The sequence below is a fragment of the Serinus canaria genome, chromosome 2, assembly GCF_022539315.1.
Source record: "Serinus canaria isolate serCan28SL12 chromosome 2, serCan2020, whole genome shotgun sequence".
In the NCBI taxonomy this organism is placed as follows: Eukaryota; Metazoa; Chordata; class Aves; order Passeriformes; family Fringillidae; genus Serinus; species Serinus canaria.
In genome coordinates this window covers 13472658-13495168 of record NC_066315.1, presented here as the reverse complement: position 1 = coordinate 13495168, position 22511 = coordinate 13472658, and the positions used below count along the sequence as shown (strand labels likewise).

Below are 22511 nucleotides of genomic sequence, written 5' to 3'. Positions count from 1 at the left end.
AGCCTTTACCCAGAGTTACTGTTCTGCTTGTTATAGCATCTGAAACCACTGGCTTTAGGTTGGCTTACTTTGTTGGAGTGTTCCTTAATAATTTCTGAAGCTTTGAACTGAAATTAAATGAGTGGGTTGTGGGTTTTCCTGCAAAGCAAGGAGCTCTAGCCTTTCATTTACCTATTTGTTACAGCTTATTAAGCTTTCCTGTCTTGCATGTCTGTCCAACAGAGTTCTCTGCCGTTTAGTGGAACTGTTCCAATGAAAACAACTGCATGTCTGTTTTAAATTTCCTTATTTTCTATGCAATCATGACTTTATCGTTTGGATTCATTCATGAATGCTAGAGCCACGTTTTCATTTCTGTCAGTCAGTGCTGTGAATTTTCAGGTCTTTCTTAACAGCCTGCTTTGTGGCGAGTGCTTTTTGTAGCTTTATGAATAATTCAGGGGGAAAGAACAAAGCTAGGATTATAGCAATATGGAAGAGGGGAAAAAAAACCAGGTTTACTGGAAAAGGAATTCTTTGGGCTGCAGTTTCAGTGAGCTGTTCCAGTGATGGAGCATGTTAATGACAGCGGTAAGCAAGTGAGGTCATTGTGATGTCAGTGCTCTTGCTTGTAATCCTGCACATGCTTGGTAGTTTGGAACAGTTCATGCTGAGCTCTGGTAGAGGAGCAGCAGAATCGTGTGTGCAGAAGTTGATCATGGCTGTAACAGGAGATGAAACAGGTAAAAATTTTGTTAGCCTTTGACATGGTATTTTTGTATGTCTGTGCAGTGTTTAGTTAATATTTGTGGCATTTTCTTTTGAACCTGTTGCTGTAATTCTTTCATCTTTCTGAAGTAATGCAAATAGCTTCTAATTCTGTCTACTTAGTGTAGGATTAAATTCCAGGGCAATTTTAACAGTTTTATTTGGAGGGGAAAAACGAAAAATCACTGTTAGTGCATGAGTTCTTGCACAGATTGATTCAGTAACTGTTCTTTATTATTTGATGCAGGATTTTGCTGAAAACAATCCATCACTCTACGTTTGTATTTTTCTTTTATTTTGGTGGTAGTCATATATGTTGCTGTGTTTATAAATGCTTTTTGTTTTTTTTAAATGACAACTGCCTTTTTTATTGAGCAATAGACGTTACAAATTTGATAGCCATGGACTTCAACCTAGCTTTATAGAAATTGTTTCGGCAGTGTAAATCGACCCTATGCTCTCAGTATTAAAAAAACACTGAATGGAAACAAATTTGAGGGCAATAATTGCAGTATTGTAACCCCTGCTTGTTTTCTCCTCCACTGTTAAAATGGTCTTTTCCTCAGCTAATTGAGTTCAAAAGGCTGACGTCATTAGATTTCCTGGAATCGTGTTGCAGTAGGGAACTGGAAAAGTTAAACTCCAAACAAGATACACATTGACGTCAGCTCCAAGTCATGCTGCGATTTAGTCAGTTCCTTTCTGCCTCGTCAATTGCCTCCGGCAGCTCGGTAACATTAACTGCTTCCCTGCCGGCTCCTACGTGCTGCTGCTCACTGCTGGCGCACCTTGTTTCATTAATCCAAAGATAAATATCTTCTCCAGGTCGATGTATTTAATGCTCAAAGGGATAATGAGTCATGCCTTGTGTAGCCAGTTTAGTGGTGAAGTTAAAAACCCCTTGATAATCAAGTCCCACCGTTATGACTCACAAAGTGAGGGGGGGAAATAGGCATCCAAATACATCGGACATTTTTTCTCCTGGATAGTCACTGAAAGATTTGAGTGCAGGGATGCTCTCTAGTGTTCAGCAAGTTACTTTTTTCAAGAGGTGGTTGTTTTTTTGGTGGTTTTTTTTTTTTTTTTTTGATGCATGCTTGGTTTTTTTTCACTAGTTGTCTTTTAGTTTTCTTAATTTTCTTTTTTGTAAGTCTCAACTAAAAGCTTCAGATTTTCAGTGACTTTTTACTCTCTTGCATTTTAAAGGAAAAGAAAAAAAAATTACCCAGGGCAATGTGATAGGGAAATGCACCAACTCCAGGGTTGTTACTTCGTTAACACTCTCAGTTCTCTTTCTAATACCTTAGGAATTACATTAAACCTTGGTGAAGTGTTGTTAGAAATGGCCACAGAAGTTTGGCAGTCTGGATGAAGTGTGTGGGACATTTGTCTCGATGAAATGGAAGGTATTTTTCAATGTAATATAGATACATAATTAGGCTTAAAGTAACTCTGAAAAAAATTAAATTTATCCCACTATGTTTAGAGCCCATTTCATCTTTCCAAAGGTCTTTTTCTGGGGAAGTCAGTTACATTGTAATTTCTTGAGCTAATACACAAAACATTTTTCAATCTTCAAAATATATTTTTGCAATGATATATCATAAAACATATGTTATTGCACAGCTAAAAGATACTTTGTTAATGCTATGCTATGCTTTTTTCTTGTTTCTAAACAGTGGTGTCTGGATTGGCAAGGTCAGTACCACCAGAATAGTTACTTATCTGTGTTCCTGTGCTGGCAGGTTTCTAAGTGAGACAACTGTCAGGCAGAGACTGTCAGTACTGGGACTTGCTCAGACTAGAAGACTTATCAGTGGTGTTTGCTGATCCCAGCTGAGATAGGGACTTGCTTTTGTTAAGTCTTGCTGGAGGTACATGATCACACTGAGTGCTCTGCACAAAAGCTGCTGTAAGTCCCGTTTGCTGCTGTCTGAGCTTAAGTCAGACACAGACAACAAATTAGTTGGTCTTGCCAGGCTGAGGTGATCTGGGTTGTGGAGCTTTCTCCCATGACTTCATCTACAAAATGGTTTGCTTGGATTTCTAATTCGTTGTAGCTAGGGGAAATTAAAGTAACATCTCTTTAATACCTAGTGATGAGATAGAAAAAGGTAGTTCTTACCACAGAGTCTGTAAGATGCATGTTATGTGGCCAGCATAAAGGTGAGCCTGAAAAGTTGCTAAAATTCCAATTTTATAGTTAGTGAGCTGAGGTACTATTCCATTGACGTGACTGGGACTGCTAAGAAATGTGGGGGATTTAAAGGGTTAAGCAATTCCCTTGTAGATGTACAAGATGACCAAGCCCTGTGCTCAGGGCAGCTGCCTGTCTTTGCTCACAGAGCCCTTCTGAGCTGATTTCCCCTTCCCTCTCTCCCACATCCCCGGGGGATTATCCAGGTCAGTTCACTGGTCCAGTTCATCTTGTAATTCCACAAACACTTTTACCCACAGGACTCAGGAGGGGGGGGAGGTGCATGGGGTTTAAGCTGATAATGATTTCAGGACATGGCTGTGGAATTGTAGTCTAAAACCAACTTGATTCTATTTTTTGTTTGTTTGTTTGTTTGTTTGTTTTGAACTAGTGAAGCACTTGCATTAATATAGTAAGAATAATAGTATGTTTTTATTAGATTTACTTTTTCCCTCCCTATAGTTAACTGATGTTTCTTAACTGCTCAATCTATCAGCCTCCCCAAGATATTTTTGTCTACCTTTTATTTTTCCTAGTTGACCTGGTGTCAGCTGGGAGAGAGTTAATTTTCTTCCTATTAGCTGGTACAGTGCTGTTTTTTGGTTTTAGGATGAGAGAGATGTTGATAGCTCACTCATGGTTTGGTTGTTGCTCAGCAGTAGTTGCACAAAGACTTTCCAGCCTCTCATACTCTGCCAGTGAGTAGGCTGGGGGTGCACTCAAAGCTGTGAGGGATCACAACCAGAGCAGCTGACCCCAGATAGCCAGAGGGATATTCCATACCCTAAGGCATCATGCTCAGCATATAAACTGGAGGGAAAGCTGGCCTGGGGCCTGCTGCTCAGCAACAGGCTGGCATCAGTTGGTGAGTGGTAAACAATTGCTTTTAATTTGCATTAATTATTTTTCTTGGGTTTATTTATCTTTCTTTTTGTTATTTTCCTTTTCATTACATATATTATTTTATTTTATTTCCATCAAACTGTTCCCATCTCAACCTGTGAGTTTCCTCTACCTCATGCAGCTGGGTTGCTGTGTGGGTGGAGTGAACAAGTGACTCCACTAAGTGTGGTGCTTAGTTGGGGGGTTACACTGTGAGACATGTTTTTCCATTATTTGAATAATGCTTTAAAGAATTAAAGCATAAACTAAGTGTAACAAGTCTCTGAAACATCAGCTGTATACAGTTGCTTTAATGACAAAATTTGAATTTTTGTTCTATCATAATATAGAATATTTATGGAAAGAAATAGGTAAATACTTGCTTAGAATGTAAAGAGGAATATATTTTTTTGTTTGGTTTTGTTTTCTGTCAGACAAGAGACAAGTACTTAGGACTTCCCCAGTGTTTTTAAGTTGAGGTACATCATGTAGGGACTAGTACATCTGAAACAAAGAAATGACGTGAGACTGTAGGAAAGGTGTTGGTTTCAAGTCACGTCAGATCAGCATTTGTCTTGGGTAGGGCACAAAACTGCTAAGCCCAGGAGCTGAATCTGAACTTTTGCCCTCTGATTTACTGTGCAGCTACACTCCTTCCTGTGCAACTGCCACTGCCTCCTGTTGCTTGCTAATGCTGCAGCATCCTATGTGTGGTCCTCTTGCCCAGGGAACAAATGCCTGAACATCCTGAGCACTTGTCTGTTCCTTTTCATTGTAGCAACAGCAGCTCTCACTCGTTATCCAAGGGTTGCCAAACTGCTGTTGTAAGAGGAGGAGAGGCTGTAAAGCTGGTACTATTGCTATCACAAGGAAGGAGGAGAAAGTTGTCTTCTGAAGCAAATTGAGTCCTGTACAGGGAGAACAGGGTAGCATATAAACCTCAGTGGCTGCAACAGCAGGACCTTCTTTTTGTGGGATTGTGCAAACAGGAAGTAAGTGTCACTGCTTGAACTGTTTCTCAAACTGGTTTCTCCATGTTGTCTGAAGAGAGCCATGTGGAAGCTTTCAGTCCAGCTGGCTGCTGGGGCCACATGCTAGAACAATTCAGACACTTGACAGTATGGAAATAAATGCTGTTAAGATAAAAAATATAGTTGTGTCATTACAAACCTGTGAATAAATTTATGTATCTGGGATCCTGGATAAATCATTGTCAGAAATCTGTTATTTTCAGATATTTTTTTTTTTGCCATATATTTTAAAATATGTTTCTTTTATACAGCTGCCACTGGAGACATGCCAGCTTACCAGATTCGAACTCCCACTACTACCTTACCTCAGGGAGTGGTTATGGCAGCCTCGCCAGGGACTTTGCACAGCCCTCAGCAAATGGCAGAAGAGGCCACACGCAAGAGAGAGCTGAGACTTTTGAAAAATAGGTAAGGCTATATAATAATTTATAGTCAGTGTTGCAAACTCCCCCCCCCCCTCCACAAACATTAAAACAAAATTTTATTCCTAAGGTCATGAGCACTGCCTGTAATTGATGAAGGGAAGGCAGGAAATTCTTTGTCAGTCATCCCATGTCCTTCTAGCATAGAGTACTGGTTGTTAACTCCAGAAGAATAGAGTTGACCTTATAGCCATGGATTTTTAGTTTGAAAATATTAGGTGGTTCAGAAATCAATATCAGATAATTTTTGTGATGATCCAGAGCTACACTTTTTGTTGAATTTTACTTCCTGTCCTCTCCCACTACTGACAGTAAAATGACCAGTAGGGCCTTTTTCATTTAAAGCGTCCCCGCAAAGAATTGTTTAGGAAAATAGCTGAGGATCTCATTAGCAGCTGTCCATTAATGATGCTGTGAAGAGGACTTATTCAAAGATGGAATGATAATTATAGACTTTGCCAAATACTTGGCTGCTGGGATGAGATACTTTGCAATGCCCCTGTCATTTTGTGAGGCACATTGTGTCAAGTTGCTGTATATTTTTTTAATTAGTTGTCATAGACTTGACTGAATGTTGTAAATGTCAGTCTTTCTCTGTGCAGTCTTCTTGCTATTCCTTGGGGAGTCTGTCTTTTTAAAATGTGTAGCCACCTCTGTGATTGGCAGATTAATAGTAGAAATAGTCTGCTCTGCAGATCTCTAATACACTGCTTAGCCACTTGTCTTATAATTGAATTAATGGTATTGCTTTGCTCTCATGCCTTTTATTTTAAATTACTTACAAGGATCACTGCATTGTTGTGCCTCCTTTTTGTTTCTTCTCCCTTGAGTTTTAAAACCAGTGCCTGTGCTATTGCTCATAACTTGCTGGAATGTTAGCCTCTCACACTTTGGTAGTTTATCATGTTCCAAGGTAGTAAAGGAGGACTCCCAGTACTTCTAATATTTCTTCTGGAATCGAATGCTTGTTTAGTCACATGCTTCTGGACACACTAGCCAAAGTGTTTAGCTCAAATATTAGAGACTTTTGAGCAGAACTACAAAAATGGCTTCAAGCTATCATTTCCCAGCAACAAAAACTACAGACTCATGTGGCTGAAATGTGCTCAGGCAGCCAGTTCTGAAATGTAAATAAATTGTATTTGTTTGGACTTAAATTGTACTGTACATTGTAACAACATGCTGTAAGTTTTTATCTTCATGTAAGCTTGGCATCTAGTTTTTATCTGAAGAGAGTAGTGTTATGTTTGTGTTTTTCTGAAAGTATATTCTCTGGGTTTGGTTTTAAGATTTTGATGGCAGAAGACAATGCTCCTGATAAACACACAAAGTAGAATATGACTGGAAGAAGAAATGCTGCTTTCCATCCTAATGTTTAGTACAACTCAAGTCAATACATCATCAGTTACTCTCTGTTTTTCTGAATTCTTCTGTGTATTGATTCCATCTTTGTATTTGGTGATGCTGGATGCGTTTCAAGTTCTAGATGTTTTGGATTATATTTTAACTATGTTGCTGCTTTTGGCTGTTATCCGATGTTCTGTTTGTGCAATCCAGCAGTTGTTGGTGGTGGTTGTTGTTATTGTGGAACCACAGGGATTGCAGGTAATTGCATTTATCCAGTCTTTGCCATATTGTGGCTGTTCCTGTAGTCATTTGCCTTGTATTGGTTCCAGGGAAGCTGCCAGAGAATGTCGCAGAAAGAAGAAAGAATATGTCAAATGTCTTGAAAATCGTGTGGCTGTGCTTGAAAACCAAAACAAGACTCTCATTGAGGAACTCAAGGCCCTCAAAGATCTTTATTGTCATAAAGCAGAATAACTGTCTTTCATTTGGACCTCCTTTATTATGAACTTTAATCAAGGCATGAGAGGAAGCAATTCTACAGATTGCCATATGAACTTGAGAAAGAGACACTTGAGGCCCTTGTGGAACCCAGTTTTGCTTAGTGTTTTCAGACTGATTTGGGAGATATTCCAAAATTTGGAATTCTGTCATAGTCTCCATACTCTGCTGAGCTTTCTAATGGCATGCAAATGGCTTTTTTGTTTGCACTTTTTACTTCTGCTTTTTGCAGGGAAGCTGCTAAAGAATGTCGACGTCGGAAGAAAGAATACATAAAATGTCTGGAGAGTCGTGTTGCAGTGCTAGAAGTTCAGAACAAGAAACTTATACAGGAGCTTGAAACCCTAAAAGACATTTGCTCTTCCAAAACAGATTAGTAAAAATATTTATTATACTGTGAACTAAGATATGTCCAGTTGCTTTGTAAGACAATACATAGCCAACATGACTTATGGCTTTCTCTTTGTGTCATTTATAATATATTCCAACTCCTAACATTCCTGAATGCTTTCCTGCTTTTTGTCAAGTCATAGCTCTAATTTCAGGTTTTTCATGCATCATCCTTCTGTCTCCCAAGGAGCCAAATGTTAAAAGATAGAAAAAAGTAAAAAAGTGCATACTTTCTAAGAGCTGTTTCTTTGCCATATATTTACAAATTACTTTTTACATGTTACTGAGTGTCCTGCACATTCAAAATATTTTGCAATTGTTTTAGATGAATCATAAAGATAATGCATCCAGTAATACAAGAAAATCAAACAACCCAAGGTATCTCAGGAAAGAGTTTATAAAAGAATGTTATGATTATATGTATGTACTAGCATACTAGTCTACAGATGATTTTATGGCATATTTTTATATTAGTTGCTTTGTGGAAAAAAGTATTGTATTGCTGTCACTGAGTGCCATGGTTAAAGATAGTTTTTAATAGAACCATGTTGTTTAACCTGTGTAGTGTCTGATTTCCTTTAAAAACCTGGTTGAGATGCTTTAAAATCCATGAGTATCTGAAAGAAGACAAAGGGGAAAAAGCACACCTAAGCTCATGACATTATGCTAAATATATTGTAAATACCTGTAAGATGCTCTCTGTTATATGGCTGCTATTTACTTAAATTTTCTCTTATCTGCAGAATATTTGACTCACTGGAGGTCTCTATATCAAAATTTAAATGTTCATCCTGAATACTTCCCATTTTAGATCCTGTGCACCTGTAGATAGTTGCCTGTAGTGAAGATTGATGGTGCAGTTCTTTCCACAATTTCAGCAAACTACTGAATGATGGTCAAGGTGTCCTAAGGAAGGAAGCTTTCCAATAAGTAACTATTTGCTGATTCACTGAGTTCTGGAGTAGCCTACAGATGAGAGCTGAAGACTTTTAAAATAAACCTGTGTTTAAACCAGATTACAGCTCTCGTAAATGCAGTATGTGCCAACTTTCCATTGTGCTTTGAGAAAACTAGTGTATATGCAAAGTTGCTTCTGGGTACTTTTAATTCAGGAGTGATCTAATTGTTTGGGCACTGCAGTCTATGAGAAGAGTTTTTGGGAGCTTTGCTTCAACTAATGGCCTTACTGATGTGGTAGGAAGAGAGACCTGTTTCCGACTTAATTGGCTTTACTGAGGGTGTGTGTGTGTGAGAGTGTGAGTGTATGGAAGGGGAGGAGGGATGGAATCATTCTGAAGTCATTGAGACTTCCTAATTTAATTTAAACTCAATTTGCATTTAACCCTCTTCACTCTGACCCTGTTGGGGTGGGTTGATTTATGAATATGATTTTTTCTTCTTTCTTAAATTACTTGAAATACACAGGATAATTTTCTTGAATATTTTGAAAATCCCACTAGGTACCTAAGTGACACCATTTGTAAGAAGAGGTATTCTTTCTCACTTCCTGTAGCCACATCAGTTGATCTAAGGAGGGAACAAGATACCTCTGGCCTCTAAGGCTCTGATGCAGGTTTGGAACAAAAGTAAAGTAAACTTTGAAATATCTTCTTTACTGTGAAAATACATCTGAAGTACTAAAGTCAGCAGAAGTCAAAGGTTCTGTTCAGGATGGACAGGATGAATGCAATCTGCAGGTCCATTTTGAAGCCTCTGTAGTGCCACAAGTGAGTTGTTTGTTGTGGCTCTGTCACTAAAGTCTGTTTTCTGTTACAGGTAGGCATTGAGGCATTGCTTCTGACTCATGAGGGATTTGGAAACTTAAATAGAGAGAAACGTGTGTGTGTTAGATATGTCTCCAGGAAAAAGTCCCCTTTATCTTCACAATACTATCTGGTACTAACCACAGTTAGAAATTTGATGGGAGGAATCCTTGTCTATCCCCCATCTGTGTAGTTTATACTCATTTCTTTACTAATAGAATCATAGAATGGTTTGGGTTGGAAGGAACCTTAAAGATCATCTTGTTCTAAGCCCCCATGCCATGGGCAGGGATGCCACTCATTACTAAATCATGTTGCTTAGAGCTCTATCCAACCTGGCCTTGAACACTTCCAGAGATGGGGCAACCACATCTTCACTGGGACTCTTGTTGAGTGCTAATCTCTGAGTAAAGAATTCATTCCTAATACCTAATGTGAATCTCTCCTCTTTATAACCATTGCCCCTTGTCCTGTCATTGTCTACCTGTGTAAAAAGTTCTCTTGTCCTTTCCTGTAAGCCTCCTGTAAGTACTGAAAGGCTCAGTGAGGTCTCCCTGGAGCTTTCTTCTCTACAGGATGAAATAGCCCAGCCATCTCAGGCACTTTTCATTGGAGAGGTGCTCCTACCCTGTGATTATGTTTGTGGTGTTCCACCAAACCTGCTCTAACAGGTCCATGGCTTTCCTGTGCTGGGGCCCCCAGAGCTGGATGCAGCACTGCAGGTGGGATCCTGCCAGAGCAGCCTGAAGGGGCAGAACCTTCTCCTTCACCTCCTGCCCACCCTGCTTTGGATGCAGCCCAGGATGGGCTCAGCCGTCAGGGCAGCAGGCACACACTGAAGCACTGATGGATGTGGTGCAGGAAAAAGCCCTTTCCAATACAATAGTGTTCTTTATATAGAAGCATCAAGTGAATCTGAGCTGATTTATTACAAGAGAATTTGAGCACTGCCCAAGCTTTGATTTGGCAGAGCCAAGAATTTTGTTTTTTCCTTGCCAGGAAAAAAGGCCCAAAAAATTGTAGGTTTTTTCTTTCCTGTTAGAAAACTACTTTTCTATGGTATGAAACTCCTTTCTGGCTGAAACCACACAACTGCAAATTTCTCGAAAAGAGACAGCTAGTGGATTGGCCTTTGAGGGAAAGTGTGTGTACACAGGCCTGCATGGATTTAATTTATTTTTTTTTTCAAAATAGATTTTCATGTAGCTCAGGTAAAAAAGTCTCTTGTAAAATGTCTTCAGCTTCCTAGACTTGAGGGTGATGAGGAATGTAATAGTCAGCTTCCTCTTAAGGTACAGCTTTGAGTCATGGTTGTTTCCCTCTTTAAGCAGATGTGCAAAGAGAAATCTCTACAGACTATCCAGACAGATCTCTCTTGACTCTCCAAAACAGCCTCATCTGTTTTGGCCAGTGAAGAAAGAGATTAAAATAAGTATATTGTGTGAGTAGGTGTGGATTTAGTTTCTTTGTGAGGACTTTTTGATTGTTATTCCCACAGATTTTGCTGTTTGCAAGAATAATTACAATTTTTTTTTTTTTTTTTTTGGTTGCAGTGATATAGTCCTGAGGAGTGCAAGTTATCTCCTGCTTGGTTTTCCTTCTGTTCTTGTCACACATAATTGCTGATCTGTACTGGTACCCTGCAGACATCAGTGTAATAGCTAAATTCAGTGTGATTTCTTCTGAATTAAATATCACTTCAAAGAAAACTAAGGGGTCTGCTCAGCTTTCTGGTTTGGATTGACTCATTTTGCCCACAGTTTTTTCCTGTTTCATCCCCTTGGTATTTAGTGTGTGGGTGTGTACAAGGCAAGACTGTATTGAGTGCTGAGCTGTTAAGCAGCTGACAGAAGTAACTGCCTTTCGGTTGTCAGCTTTTCTGTAGAAAATATTGTCATGTGGGGAGGGGGTCTAGTTTTTTGGAGATTTTTTTAAGGCACTATGAGGCCCTTGTGGATGAGAATAACAGTGATGTCATTATTCCAGAACAAGTGTTCTAGTATTTGCTTGATTTAATAACTGAGGAAAATAATTTAGGTAAGTTCTAGAGCAATTTGATAGTCTGTCATGCCAACCAGAAATGGTGGATAGCAAAAAACAATTTATTCTTCTGTATCTAGTGAATTTTTAGTATATTTTCTCAGGTTTTTATTTTTTTCTCAATTCTAAGTTAGAACTTCCTTCTTGCAACAGGCTTGTTCAATATGAAGCAAAAGCCGTGTATATGCACAAAGTCTGAGAGTGAGTAGGGTGTGAGTTGACTGCTGCATGTAAACTAAGGAAAAAAAACTTCATTGTATTCTGTGTGACTTGAATGGAAAAAACAGTGAAGGAAGTGTCTTTGTTATGGTAACTGCTGAGCTTTTTCCTCCCTTTTAATAGCCTTTGTCAGTGAAATCAGGTGTGATTAATACATCTTGTGAATGGAATTATGGCTATAAAAATGTCGCTATTCAGAAATCTGGTTATCTAGCCAAGTCATTGTTTTTGTTTTGTGGCTTCAAAAACATGATTTCCAAACAATCTTCAATGAGGCTCTTAACATTCTCACTTTCATGATTCCCCCCTCCACCCCTTCCCAATGTGGTTGTACTCACACCAGGTAAAAGCTGCTGCAGAGTTGTTTAACAATAACTCTGGACCAAGGATGTTGTTTTTTCTAAAATAGTTCTCTTAAGGATTTTTTTTCCCCTAAGGAAAGTATTTAACACATTTCCATTAATTCTTACAGAAGTGAGAGAATTGCAAACACATTTTTAAGTTTAATGCATATTGAGGTGTTTTGCTTGATGAAGTTGATTCTGAAGAACTAGATTCTCCAAGATCCTGGTTGTGTGAACTAAAAGCTTTCTGAAGTTTGTCAGTTGGCATACAAACAAAAGTGCTGAAATCCTTGACACCCCTGCATTTTATAGGAGTGAAGTTGTCAGTTACTTCAAAGATCCAGACATGGGCCTGGAGCTGCAGCTTTCATGACGTGAGCGGCCCAAATCTGTTGAGATCTTCAAAGCAGACATTGTTCTTTTTCTTTCATTTGAGGCCTGATCTAATTAGCTTTTCTGAAGTGTGTCTATTGGAAATGGTCCTTAATTAAATAGAGCCACAGAAAACCAGAAAAAGTTAGGATAGATTGAACAAAGTGTTTTAAAACCATGCTGTTACAGAGTAACGCAAGCAGGTATGGTAAGTTTGGATGTGGGACTGTTTATTTTTTAATTTCTATATTTTTTGTGCAAAAAGCCCCATTGTCTATGTAGGGATCAGAGCTCTGCAGTATTGAGCACAGGATGAAAAGTGTCAACATTTCAAAATCAGTTCCACTTTCTTTTGTTGTATCTTGTGTAAATTTTTACCTACATCTCCCTTCCTCACACTATCAGACCTGTTCCATACATTCTTTGTTCTTTTTCATTAATGATTTTAATTTTCCTGAAATACTAATATTGTTTCCTGTGAAATGACAGTTGCTCATGTTTGTATCACTTTTCTTCTAGTATGTTTTATGTTTTGAACCTGGTGGTCAACAGCAATTAAAGTTCATGAATGTGTTAAAGATCTCTCAAAAGTTCATGAAAATAGGTTGTTAGCAATGAAGGCATGGACTTACTACAGGAGAAATTGGAATGCAAGTTTTTTTAGATTCAAGAAAACTTTCTTGGAATTCTCTCCTATTAGATTCCAGAGAATTAATTCACTGATTGCCCCTGAACCATAGAAAGTGAGGTTTTGCTGACAACTATTTGTATTTTTTGGAGGATATTTGAATGTCTGTAGATTTTAATATATTTGTTTTAAAGGACAATTTGTTTATAGACAAAATGTATTTTATTAGAAAGCTTGAATACCTTGCAGACCTAAGCTGTTGGGTCTGACATTGTTTCCTGTGTCTTCAGTGAGCCAGTGGTAGTTGAATAAAGGACAGTGCAATGTATCCTGATAAAATACTTGCTGCATGCTCCCCCAAATTGAAACAGTTACTGACACACTTTCTTTTTTCTTTCTTTTTTTTTTTTCCCACACTTCAGCTAGGCAAATATGTTAAAAATAGACTGTTTTGAAATACAATATGTACAAGAAAAATACCCACTGCCTATACTGTTGCATTGTAGTAGCTCTGAGTAGAATCTGGGAATTCAGGCTTAAATTTGGAATGCTGCTAATTTCTGACCTTCTGGGTAAAGTTCAAAGCAAAAAAGACACGATTTTTTTTCCAGCTGTTTTAGAGTGACACCTTGTGGAGTATAAATGTCTGTGCTTTATTTTCAAACTGATAAAGCAGCCAAAGGATGTTCCAAAAGTAGGGAATTTCTTGTATCCTATGGCAAAGATTTGGGGGGTGGGGTGTTCTGTGGCTGTTGAGGACAGAAACTCATTTTTCCTGATGTTCTTGTGTTAATATGTATTTAGAAATAAGTGATTTAAAATTTTATAGCCTTTCAAGAGGAAAAAAATTATATTGACAGTTTTTCAATTTATAGTCTTTCTTAGCAATAGTCCCATTTAATGAAAGGCAAAATGGGAATGATTTAATTTTTATTTATAATAATAATAATAATAATAATAGGATTTGTCTAAATGCTATTACAGATACTGCTATTGAAGCACAGTAGTTATTAGTTCTAGATCACAGAAATTAAATACAATAAAAATCCTAAGTATCTTTTGAGAGGTAATGATGTGAAAGGAAAATGAAATAATGCAGCTTTAATCCTGGTATATGGAAGTGTCATTCTGGAAATGGAATGGGGAGGTAAAAAGGGGGAATGCAGAACACAGGAAAAGGTAAAGACAAAGTCATGAAGAAAACCATTCTTCAGGATAGGTAAATTCCACTTTTCTAACAAATTGCACAGTTCTGCATTACAGCCATGACTGTAGTGTTCTGTCCCCCACAGATGCATCTGCAAGTGACCATGTGGATAGTTCATACTTGTGTTTCTCCACAGCACCTGTGAAGTGGGAGAACTAAGCACCTAAACAGAATTCTTTTTGACTCTGTCAAGATAATTAGCCAAATACATGAGATGTGATGTCAAGATCTAAAGCAACAAATGCATTTGTATATGGTAAGTTCATAGGCCTATTCTATGAAAAATGAAAATACATGTGGTTTGGGAACTGTTGTTACTAAGAGATTAAGTATTTATATAATTTGACAATTAAACCAGTTACAAATGCCATGCAATTTTTTTCCCCAGTCCAAAATATTAACTTGGTCACAGTAAAGTTTGTGTTGTAACAGAGGCAGTCTGAAGAAGGTCAATATCCACTTTGACTGTGGTACATGACTGCAAAGCTTATAAAGCTGATTTGGTATCCCAGCTGTTTTCAGTGTAGCTGTTTTAGCCACTGTTAGATCTAGTTGTGTATCTCTTCCCCAGACTAGAGCATTCCTGAGGTGGCAAACATTATGCTCAAACAACATCTAATATTAGCTCATGCTGTTTGAGTAGATCAGTTGGTTACACAAAGTCCTTCTGTTTCCAGTTTATACACACCCTCACACCGCCCCACTTTCAGGAATGAAAGAAATAAATGTTGCATTTCTTTAGCCAGTATTTTAGCCCTGGAAATCCTTAGGTCTTCTGTTTGGTCTCCCCCTTTGCCATTAGCCCCTAAGGATCAGAAATGGATTTGCTCTCATAACCCAGCTGCACACTTGTATGAACAGCAGAGGTCTCATTGTGCATTGGAAAGATGTGAGTGGAGAACAGAGACAACTCGTGCAAGTATGCCCAGCAGCAAATATGCACACCTGCAGGCCTCAGGTCAAGAGGCATCTCTAGAGATACATTTCTACCCGATCTCCTTTGTAAATGACTGACAACAGAACCTCTGCTTTCTACTGCTCATCTGCCCAAAGCCCAAAAGAGAACTTGATCAAGTTATTAGTATTTCTGGAAGTATCACTTTTTATTGGCTCCTTTTAGTTCGTTTTTCTAAGTTGTTTCTTCTCAGATCAATGACTTTTCTAGCAGAGCCTGGCTGCCTCTGGGTAACAAAGTTCAAGTTTGGATTTTTCTCTAGCAAGATGGTCAGCTTCCACCTGTGGCAAGGGAACTTGTTATTCTTTTTAATGCTTACTTAACACTAAAGGAACAGCTATAGAAATGTCCAAGAGCTTTTTCAGGTGTACTAAGGAAAAATAAAGGCATATGCTCCAATTTGAAGGAAGGAAAAGCTTCCTTCAAGCAAGAAGAGGGCACTCCCATAATAAAATTATCAAAGCTCTACTCCGAAATTTCATAACAAACTTTAAATCTGGCCAGAGCATTTCCTCACATACTCCTCTGCCCCCGCAAAGGTTTTGAAAATACAAAATATAGCTGTCCAGCCAGTCTAAAGAATCTGAAAGAATCAGTTTACAGCAGGTTATGTAACAAATCTGATTCTGATGCTTGCCTCTGCTGAAATTGTAAGTAAATAAACCTAGTGCTCCTAATGCATTCATGGCTTAATTATGAACTGCAGAAGGATTATATTTAGGACAAAGGAAAGCATGATTAACAATGTCCACATAAACTTAAATTTTGATTAGGATATGGGGTAATCTTGTCTGTCTGAATTACTCTTGGAAAAATCTTCATAAATAAAAAAAATGACTGAAGTACAAGGATTTATTCAATTGCATGAGAGAAATTGTGTATAGATCAAACAGAAAATATGAGTTAACTAGTGTCACTTATGAATGGGACAATGGTTAAGTATGTAGGTCACTTTTTAGAAATTAGTTATCTCAGATCTTGGACAGATGCCCAGCAAAATGAAACACACTAAATGGAATTCCTGATATAAAATAATCCTATTAAAATACAACATTAACTTTGCAATAATGTAGAGAAGTGGTGTCAGGATAGCAGCTTTGTTTTAAAATACATACTTGGTAAGGAAATAAGCCTGTCAAATGAATCATAAGGACAGTGGCTAAATAGATTTTAAATGTGGTTAAAGATTTTATTCCTAATGAATTCATCTGCTTTGATTCTTTAGCAACATAAAATAGGATGAAAGATATTAAAAATACAGGGAATGCAGCTGATATGCCATCAGGTATGAACTTTAGGCCAGATCAGCAGGTTTTGTTTGCTGAAGTCAGTCAGTAATTGTAGCACAAAGCATAGCTAGACCTTGTAGCATATAAGCTGAAAAAAAAAAAAACAACAAACAACCAAAACCACAAAAAAAAAACCAACCAACCAACCAAACAAACAAACAAAAAAAACCAAACAAAAAAACCAAAACAAAACAAAAACAAAAAAAACCAAAACAAAACAAAACCAACCAACCCAGCGGAAAACAGGCAAGATTAAGAAAATTAAAGAATACACTGCCACAAAGGGGCTGGAAAAAATAGTTGTGCCTACTGTCTTAGCTCAGTATTCAGTAGCAGTGGTACAAAATGAGTCTGGAGTGCTACAGCTGGTTCTCCTTCAACGTTCATGAAGCTGGGTATGTCCAGTGATGAGAGAAGCAGACCTGCCTGAAGAGCAGAGCTGGTGCACAGCCGGAACTTGGCCTGCAGATTTAATTGTGCCTCATCACTGCAGAAGTGCTAGAGGGTGAAAACCTTGAAGAGCATCCCACATTGATGGTACCCAGGAGAACTGCAATGGCATTTGTGAACCTGCTATGGAAAATAACCCTATCTTAAGATCCAGGTACTAAATGATCCAGTAAGTTGTTGCCTGTCTAAACTTTAGATATCTAGTACCACATCTGGTAATTGGATCTCTCAGTGTGTACAAGCTCTCTACACAATACATGACTGCTTACATTAAAATTCAGAGAAGTTCATAGGAGTAGGTATAGAAAGTCCATCTCCTTTCTCCTGATTCCTGGATAAGTTAACTCTTATTTGCTTGAAGTGATACTTGTCTTACCACCAATGATAACCTAAACTCTAGGTGTTTCTCCACAGACTAGTTTTGTATTTCAGTGGGATGGCAGGCAGCATTTCCATAGTGCAGTCCATAACTCTGAGGGTGGAGTTACTTGCTCTTGCTGAAGTCCCTTCCCTTCCACAAAACAAACAAACATTTCAGAGGGGAGCTAGGAACAGATGGCTGTTTGTTTTTTGATTGCTGTTCAGCAAGATACACCCAACCTCAATGTTACAAATTCCTGATCCTTCCAAACCTATGCAGTAGGTTTTGCAACTTTGAAGCTAACTGAAAACCCTCATGGTATCAGCTTGTGTTAGTCATTCAGGTTAGGCTGAGTGTAGGCAGCAGCTCTGTGAGCCCTGAAAAAATTGTAGCTGTTAACAGGAGCAAAACTGTAGCCATGTCAGGATCCCTTAAGACCAAGATATCCAAGTTCATCCACATCCCATTTTAAACAGCAAAACCTTGACTTTGGTAATATCTGGCCTTGTTGCAGTATGCTTAGTCAAATATCATGTTCTCCTTAATATTTCTATTTTGGTGAATTTAGATATAATGAAGCTTGAAGTACAGAGATGTCCATAACCATTAAATACTAGATAAGGATTATTTGGTTTCTCTTTACTCTTCCTTATCAGCTAGTATATTTTAACTTATTTAGCATTAAGTAAAAAATTATTTCTGAATAGTTCCTAACCTTTTGAATGTATTTTAGAAATATTTTATGGATATTTGCAGAGCTGAACAATTGCATAAGAATACAAGAAGGGCTTAAGCTAATATGTGCCTCTGCAACTCTTGGGAATGAGTCAGCTATTCATTTGGAATTGAAAATACACAATCCCAGAAAGATATTATAAAGTGTTGTGGAGCTATTTTGTTAAAATTTGTTGGTTTTTTGTCAATAGTTATTTTTCAGCATTGTTATGTAAATGAGAAATCACTGGTACCTGTGAAACAGTCTCAGATTAAAAACCCAAAATTCTTCACAAGATTTGTTTTTCCTTTTTCTTTGTTAGGGAGGTTTAAATTTGAACATTGTACAAATTGTATATTGAAATAAAGTTTCCCGACCCAAATTTCTAGTCTAACCTAGATAGTTATTTAGTTTATGTCAGTTCCTGATGTCAGCTTCAAAGTTATGTTATTCAGATGAACAACATAAATTAATAATCAGTGCATATCTGAAAATGTTTGAAGATATTTTTGTCTTCATTTGCAGTACCATGTGCCACTGATGCTGACAGCTTTAGGGCATGTGTGATTAGTTCTCTGTGCAGACAGAAATCTATTTTTTGTCCTGTATTTATGCTTTCAGTCTTACCAGTACCTCACCAAAAAATCCTGATTTTCGGAGCTGTTATGGATTGTGCTTCTCTAGTTCCCTATACCTGATGCATTCAATCCCATCTGGAAACCAGTGGTTGCCTTAAGCTCTTGCAGTTTCTGGGCACCTCACCATTCTCTTTATGGAAATTGATTTGCATTAGGAAGTAGGATAGCAAAGGCTTTTAATTCAACAAATCAGCTTGTTGAAATAGGACTGTTAAAATAGTTATCCCTAAAAATGTATGGGTTTTTTGGTCCATATAGTTAAATTGCATATGTGATAGGGTTCCAACACAAATGTGCAGTAAACATAGACTTCAGGATACTCAGATCAATGGTGACAATAACAGTGGCATAGAGTTGCAAAACTGAGATCCTTATTTGTCAAAAGAGAGATGGAGATGTGTATTCCTTTCTCAGAAAATCCCCCAGATACTGAGTTAGTCTCTTCTGGCATCCCATCAGTACCTCAATACTTTCTTTATCAGTGTTTTTCCCTTTATTATATAAAGGAAATTGATTAGTGATGAAGGCACTTGCCTCCTGCTATGGCTGGCTAAAAAGACTTGGTTTGCACTGGAGTAATGTTTCATATCTTTTCTTATAGTAAAAAAAGCCCCTAAACTCAAATCAAACATAAAACATCAGTGAAGGCTTCTTTCTTGACAGCCCAGGAGTATGAAACCCCAGAAGGATTAGAATAGCATTAAAGTTCCCTGTGATATATTCCACTGGTCTCTTCTGATGTGAAAAGACCAGTGGGTATGATGAAAATGCCATCTGTTTATGGCTTTTCATAAAATGAACTCTGGAAAGTATGAAATGAGGTGAGCAGAGTACCCTTTTGTTGGAAGCTGTTCTCATACCACAAATGCCATTTAACTTATATCCATGATGCCCATAACACAAGAAGAGGAGGTGCTCCTGTGTGGTAATTCCTATACTCCCCATGGATATGTGATAAAGGAACAGGACTAAGCAATTAAAATGCATTTCAAAATAAGAGAATGAGCAGAACAGAATATCTCACGTGCACTTCTCTGTGCAACATACATTAAATGCTTGGAGCTTAGAGTAAGTGTGTGTTTGGTAAGGCTTAGTTAATGGCATAATGCATCTCTCATTGTGATGTTTGCTTCTGTGACTTTAGAATCTTTGAACCTGTGACCTGATTCCTATTTCTACTATAGCCAACAAGGAATAAGGATAAGGAAGAAGATCTAACTACTACACCAGTAGTGAAATCTTGATGCTTCATTCTGGTGCCTAAGCTTCCTGTCCAGTGCTTGGGGATGATAGTCTTGCAAATGAAATTCTGTAAATCACATTGGAGCTCTGCTGAGTTGGGTGGTTAGTGAAGATAGCACAGCTTTATTGTGCAGATGTTTGAGCTGAAAACAGCATTCATTCCAGATCTTGTGTAGCAATACAATCTGAAAAAATGGAATCCCAGTTGTGCAACATTTCTGTTTCAAGCCTCATTAGAGAAGTGGGTTTTGTGTTTATTCAGGCTTAGTGTTTTAATCCACATGTTCTACAGTCAGATAAGGTCTTGTACCACTGGGGTCTGAGGGTTTGCATTCTATTCATTATTTGTAAAAAATGCATTTTTACTTTGTAGGAGTGCCTTAATCTTGCTCTCTTTTACTTTGTGCTGGTTTTGGCTGGGGTAGAGTTAATTTTCTTCACAGTAACTGGTATGTGGCTGTGCCTTAGCCTTGTGCTGAGAGTGCTGATAACACAGACATGTTTCAGCTATTGCTGGGCAGTGCTGATACAGCATTGAGGCCTTTTCTGCTTGTTGTGAGGAGGCTGGGGTGGCGCAAGAAGCTAACCCCATCTGACTGAAGGCATTTCCACATGCTGATACCATGACTCCACAGGGTGCCATTCTCTGCATATAAAGCTGGGGGAAGAAGGAAGGGGTTCAGAGCAATGGTGTTTGTCTTTCCAAGTCACCAGCACGTGTGATGGAGCCCTGCTGTCCTGGGGATGGCTGAACAGCTTCCTCAGCATGGGAAGTGATGAATGAGTTCCTTGGCTGCTTTGCTTGCATGCACAGCTTTGGCTCTACCTGTTAAACTGTATTTATCTCAACCCATGTGGTTTTTCACTTTAACTCTTCCAATTTGTCCTGTATCCCATCATGAGGAGAGTGAGGCTGCATGGAGCTGAGCTGCTGGTTGGGCTGAAATCACGACAGACTTGTTAGCTAATTACAGAAATGAGGCAAAGTTCATTTTAAATGTGTATTCCCCAGAGATCTGCCCTAAAAAACAGGATGAAGACTGGAGATGGTAGACTCCTATGCATACAGGAAAGGATTGAGATATGCCTGAGCTGGGATTTATGTCCCAGGGCTGTTGGCAAACCTGTGCCTTATGCAGATGCCAAGTTCTGCAGCAGAAGCTTGACAGTGGAGGTAGGAATTGTTTCTCTATTAAGTTACATTTATAGACATTCCAAAATTACACTTCCAAATGGACAATTTTTTTTCTTGAGTATACAGGGTACAATAACCAAGACAGCCACTACTCATCACTGTATGTATTGCAGGTGAGAGAAGCTTCTAAGATGTAAATGATGCTCAAATGCATAAAATAGAGGTACTAAAAAGGGCCTGTGTCCCTCCTTTGAAAATGGAAGGAGTCTCTGGAATGCCTTGACAGAGAAAAAAAAGTCGGATTTCCCAGATTTCAGGGTCAAGAAAAAGCAAGAATACTTTATATTATACCCAGCTGTGAATATACAATGCTGTAAACTTTTCAGGAAAAGTGAAAAATCAATGTACATGAAGATGACAGCCAGATGACATTGGCAATGCATTAGTCCAATAAGAACATATCTGGGTCTAGAAATTGTGGACACAATCTGAAAAACTTTGGCCTCTGCTTATAAAAATATTTCTAGCTGAAGTCCCAGATGTGTACAGTAAAAGGTAAAAGAAATATTTCTGTAAATAAAAGTATTAATGAGATATATGGGACAATACACAAGTACCTTTATCTCAAAAATGCTCAGAACTAAAACTGCCCATTTTTAACCATAATTTTTATCTTATTTCAGGTAGAATTTAGTGAACTTTAAGACAGATGCAAGGAAGCTAAGATTTAATTCTTCCAGGCTATGCTTGTTCTCCAAATGTGTGAAAATTAGTTTTCTAGGACTCTCATGCTAGTGCTTCACATACAAATAATGCTCTATAATCACAAAGGAAGTTAGAAGAACTGAGAGAGCCTTGCATTTGTAGGCTCCTCCTCAAAGGGTAAATCACCTCAAATTTATTTTAATTTGTTATATCCTGGCGTAACATACTTTTGTTGGTTTTGTGAAGGTAGCAGCCAGATAAAATCTTTCTAAATCTTCTCTATTAGCTCCTCTTATGTTCAAGTAGATTGCAAGAAGTTAAGATTAGCATGACATTGCAACTTGGAAGTAGAATAAGGTAGCTGCCAGTTTTCACATGTTGTCTAACTAATAGTAAGTTGGAGTGGGTGAGTGTTTGTGCAATAGCTGTTAATATTTTCTTTTTGAGAAGTAGCATGAAAAGAGATTAAGTTTCACTTGGCTATATAGTGTCTCGTTTCCATGAACATTGTTAATTTGTCAAAAAATATATAACTTCTCCTTTGACAGAACATTACAATTCCAATTTTCCTTTGGCACAGCAGAAAACTTTGCATCTGTTTCTAAAAATATATTTCAAATATTGCACCAGCAGAGATCCAGCAACTGTACTTGTGAAACTAGGTAATTCAAAATTATTATTTCCAGCATGATAGATAAATGTAACAGACTAATAAAAAGCCAGTGCTGGTTTTAGCATCTGAATTACACATTTCTGGTTCTTGGTCTGTGCTCAGCAATGCTGTCTGATGTTCTAGGTTCTTGAAGTGGAAGCAAATGATATAACCAAAACAAAGAGAGCAGCACAGTTGAAGATTTCAAATAAACTGCTGAAGCTACAGTTGTCTGGCACTGGTCAAATTCACATGATTAAAAATCCTCTCCTGCTTTTATTT

General features: G+C 38.0%; 1 protein-coding gene across 14 annotated transcripts in view; it reads left to right on the top strand.

The window, feature by feature from the left end:
* The window catches only part of CREM (cAMP responsive element modulator), a 36907-nt gene extending 28377 nt beyond the window's left edge, over positions 1 to 8530 (top strand). For 7 of the 14 annotated variants that reach the window (XM_050970438.1, XM_050970437.1, XM_050970440.1 and 4 more), the window contains 2 exons: positions 5109 to 5265; positions 6956 to 7572. In XM_050970438.1, the coding sequence (XP_050826395.1) occupies positions 5109 to 5265; positions 6956 to 7100 (302 nt within the window). In that variant the 3' untranslated portion in view covers positions 7101 to 7572. Of the gene's footprint in view, positions 1 to 304; positions 723 to 2426; positions 2446 to 4628; positions 4819 to 5108; positions 5266 to 6568; positions 6934 to 6955 lie in introns of those variants that run through there. The other 7 variants (XM_050970441.1, XM_050970436.1, XM_018909225.3 and 4 more) reach the window with 6 other exon arrangements.
* Positions 8531 to 22511: the final 13981 nt, after the last annotated feature.